Source organism: Cupressus sempervirens, chromosome 7, assembly GCF_028749045.1.
Source record: "Cupressus sempervirens isolate cs-2001-9-10 chromosome 7, ASM2874904v1, whole genome shotgun sequence".
Taxonomy (NCBI): Eukaryota; Viridiplantae; Streptophyta; class Pinopsida; order Cupressales; family Cupressaceae; genus Cupressus; species Cupressus sempervirens.
Genome location: NC_143124.1, coordinates 800,505,421 through 800,509,738, shown reverse-complemented (window position 1 = coordinate 800,509,738; position 4,318 = coordinate 800,505,421). Strand labels below are relative to the sequence as shown.

Here is a 4,318-nt window from a genome sequence, read left to right as displayed (position 1 = left end):
TTATTCGATTCGTTGCAAAGACGAGACTTCGGAAATTTAGGAGACCATCACTCTTTATTTATTCTTCTTTTGGTAAAGAAAGCACGGGCACAGAAAACATTAAAGCGGACGAAATTCTTCCAAACGAGAACAAAATGACGGGGATTTCGCTTTTACGCACTGCATGGAAAACATGTATCGCTTAATAATTTAAGGAGGTTTCAAAGACAAGGTGGATAATAAATTTTGAAGTGATAAAGTATGAAGATTAATTAAAGTGCGAGGAGATTTCCAATAAGAGACTCACCAGTTTGAGAGAGAACAGGGAAGCAAGATTTGGAAGAAAACACTTGAGAAAGATGAATTCTGAAGTTTTCAATGCTGCCAAGGATGGCAATACTGATTATATCAAGAAACTGTATAAGCAAAACCCTCGAGAAGTGAGGGAAGTTACGTTTAAAGGCAATAGTGTCCTTCAAATCGCTGCGAGGGAAGGCCATTTGATGTTGGTTCAATGGATTCTACAAAATGGGTGCTGTAATTCTGGAGCTCGCAATGCTGATTTCAATACACCGCTGCACGAAGCTGCTAAGCGGGGAAACGCTGAGATTATAACTACTCTTCTGCAGTACAAGAAGTGCGCAGCCAATAAACGCAATCAGTTTGGAGAGTCGGCTCTGATAATTGCTTCAGAGCATGGCCATGTTGAAGCAGTTGGGATTTTGTTGGATGCTACGCCGCTATATATCATCCTCTGGCCAAGGGAAGACCACCAAACCTGCCTTCACGTGGCTGCTTACGGACAACATTTAGGTATTCCTTACCATCAAATCTCAATTTATGATAACGTTATCAAGAATTTTAACTTTGAAGTAGTTTTTCTATCTATGTTGTATGAGTAGTAGTTGATATCTATTTATATTAGATAGCTTTTAGCTAAAGTAATAGTTGGATGGACGATCTTATAGAAAATCTTGATGCTTCGCTGCTGTGAACATGATGCAGAAGTAATGAGAGCAAAGTGTTCCATTGACTCTTATGTTACCAGAAAAGAGAAACGCTAAACGCAACGACAACGGCAACGTGACGAAAAACGCAATATATGAAAAGTTGCGCATAAGAAACGTGTGTGTATATATATATATATACTTTATCTATATTTATATTAATTATAAATTATTAGTATCTATATAAAATGTGATGTGTAAGAAGTCTAATAAATTTACTAAATATTGAAATTGAAAATAAATTATTTAATTTTAATTCTATAATTAACTATTTTTAATAAAATGTATAAATTAAATTAAGAGATAGTTAACTCATATTTCAAACATTCAAAAAAAAATTAATAAATGAAACTGTTATTAACTGATTCTAAATGTAACAAATTAAAATTAAAAGCTAAATAATTATAAATGAAACTATACTTAACTGATCATAAACTATAAGAATTTAAAACTATTACTTCCTAGGGTCGATGTATTATTTATGTTTCTGCAGTAGTCAAAACTGAGGAAGATTTAATATTTTTTTGATTTGATTGAGATTATTAACAACTGAAATTATCTCTTGAAACGGCGGTTTCGTGACGGGAAATCCGTTTTGGCCGTCGCAACCGGAAATGAAGGTCTCCCGTCACGTTTCTGGTAACTATGATTGACTCTCATTAGAAACTGGTTCCTGTGACCGACTATTCAACCAATAAATTTAACTAAAAAACTACATTCTTGAATAAACTCAACTAAAAAACTACATTCTTGATTCTAATAACAATATTACAATTGAACACTCCATAGAAAATATTTCCTACATATCAATTAAAACAATATCAGTTTGTAATGTTACATTTAGATCATATTATGTCTCTCTTCATATTATGTCTCTCTTTGTAATGTTATAATATGCTAATATCAATCTACCATTATTGCATTTCTACAAACTATATTATGCGGGGGGTTCTCAGAACTGTTACTATACCATTGTCTATGGGCCTTGGGATGGGCATAAATAAAGTTTCCCATATGCTTGGATGATTTATTTGCTAGATGTAAAGCGTCATTGCTAACCTCAATTATAATTACCCTAGCTTTGTTGTATTGCCTAAGACTGATCATTTTCTATCTATTGATTTAAACGTGGATGTGTTGCAGAGATAGTAAGGCTGATACTTCAGAGGCGTTGTTTCTGCAACATGACGAAGCTCATTATGATTATGCGTGACATCCACGGTGCTACTCCATTGCATTTGGCTGTTCATGGGAGGAACGTAAAAATTGTGAGTGAAATTTTAAACACAGAATTCACTTGGGGGTTTTTCAAGAATATATTTAACAAAAGCTTAATGACAAAGAAGGATAAGTTTGGAAGGTGTGCAGTACATTTGGCAACAATCATGGGTGATAAGGAGATGATGAATGAATTCCTATCTAAAATACCTTATTGCACTGAAATTTATAGTAAGGACCTTAAGACTGCTCTACACTTTGCCGTAGAACACAATCAATTTGAGATACTGAAGATGCTTCTCCCTCAAGACAAGATAGAAGAAATGGCAGAAGTGGTGAAATACGACCGAGACATTTCTGGAAATACTCTGCTACACTTGGCCATCATCAATGGAGTGGATCCAGAGGTTTGGGGTTTTATATATGCAGCTTTAATTTTTTCTCTTTTACAAACATTATGATATTGAAATCATTCTACCTTTTTCCTTTGCTTTCCACTGTAGTGAAATTATTAAGATAATGTTATATATAGCTAGTAGAATCTGTTGTGCAAAATTATCTTTGCACAATTGACATCAGAAGCTATACATAATTACATCATAAAATTACATGTCAAACACTATTAAGATACTAATAATAAGATTGTATCCCTTCCTTACTTTGCAGCTTGTAGAATATCTCTTACCATTTGTAGATGTGAACGCTATCAACAGTGAAGGACTTCGAGCAATTGACAAAGTTGATCCTGTAGCTTTTGAAAATGAGTCCAATTCAACCAAGATCACCTGGATCCTGGAAGAGATCGGAGGATCTCGAAGTTATATAGGAAGTTCCAGAGCTTCAAAATCAAATCCACTGCATTTCGAAGAAGAAAGCAAAGGAATTGAGAGAATAATGGACGTGGACACTCTTGTGGCATCACTCATTGCAACCATCACATTTGCAGCCATGTTTACTGTACCAGGTGGAATTGATGATAATGATAGTAATAGTGGAATTAATAGTAAGAGTGTAAGAGTTTCCCCTGCACATGGTCATGGTGGAGATGTTTCTATGAATACTAATAGTGGAGTTGCTCGACTCACATTGAACACTCTATTTCAAGTGTTCTTGTTCTCTGATAGCCTTGCCATGTTTGCTTCCCTCACAGTTGTTATTGCCTGGTTATATCGAGAACGTTTACAAACAAAGCTTATTGCAGATCGATCATTGATAGCCAATTTATCAGTTTTGAGCTTGGGAACCTCCGTAGTTTCCACTGGACTTGCATTCTTGAGCGCAACCATCCTCATCACGATACCCTCTGCCCAAAACTCTGCAAATACAGAGCATCAGGGCAAATATAGATTGTTGTTATGGGGTGAGGTGTTCACAGCGTTTTCTGCACCGGCTCTTTCGCTCATTTTCCTCTCAATTTTGTGGGCAATCGAGTATTATTTCAAAGCAACAGCCGAAATTCGAACCCGACTTAGTATGCAACTTAAAGAAGCCCTCGTCCATATAATCCCACCGTTTGCTATTGTATTGGGGATTATTATTGGTTATGGGTGTACTAAAGTTTGAAAGAACAGTGGACGATATGTTTTCTCTAAGCCTTCATTTGATTTCATTAAAAAGTAATATAAAAACTGTTATAAACAGAGTATAGTTCTGGTATCATAAATCATTCTATCTACAATAACTAAATTTATTCTTATTGATGTTACCGTAAATCGCATATTAACCTTATTGTATTAAGGTAATTCAGGCTGTGAAATTGGTTGAGTTTTAGCGACATCCTCTTAAATCATGATTAGAGTCCAAAAATAAAGCCTCGAACTGTAATATTATTAATCAATTAAGTTGACACTTAATGCATTTATTGGAGAAAATATCAAATCATATATATATATATATATAATTATTCTTATATACCATTAGATGTTTGTCATAAGAGGAAGAATATTGTATAGCATTAGAGTCACTCTGGGAGAAATAAATAACACTAATGAATGGTTCATAAGGCACAACACTTGGTGAAGGTTTTGCAAATGGGGTTGCAAGCTTTGGATTTAACCATGGAGGAAACTCCATAGTTAAGCATGCTGAAGCTGGAGTAGTACTGGGATGGGTGA

At 34.9% G+C, this 4,318-nt stretch overlaps 1 protein-coding gene across 1 annotated transcript; it reads left to right on the top strand.

Annotated features, from left to right (window-relative positions):
* The first annotated feature begins 229 nt into the window (after nt 1-229).
* LOC149549800 (protein ACCELERATED CELL DEATH 6-like) lies at nt 230-3,793 on the top strand. Its single transcript, XM_089794970.1, has 3 exons — nt 230-792; nt 2,130-2,611; nt 2,871-3,793. Exons 1-3 carry the CDS (start codon nt 339-341, stop codon nt 3,765-3,767), a joined length of 1,833 nt encoding a protein of 610 aa, XP_089651096.1. The 5' UTR covers nt 230-338; the 3' UTR covers nt 3,768-3,793.
* Nucleotides 3,794-4,318: the final 525 nt, after the last annotated feature.

What these genes read in the sequence shown, in the direction of transcription:
- LOC149549800 (XM_089794970.1), top strand. Translation starts at nt 339, where the DNA reads ATGAATTCTGAAGTTTTCAATGCTGCCAAGGATGGCAATACTGATTAT. An exon ending in TGCTTACGGACAACATTTAG is followed by an intron (nt 793 to 2,129) that starts GTATTCCTTACC and finishes GATGTGTTGCAG; the next exon opens with AGATAGTAAGGCTGATACTT. An exon ending in TCAATGGAGTGGATCCAGAG is followed by an intron (nt 2,612 to 2,870) that starts GTTTGGGGTTTT and finishes CTTACTTTGCAG; the next exon opens with CTTGTAGAATATCTCTTACC.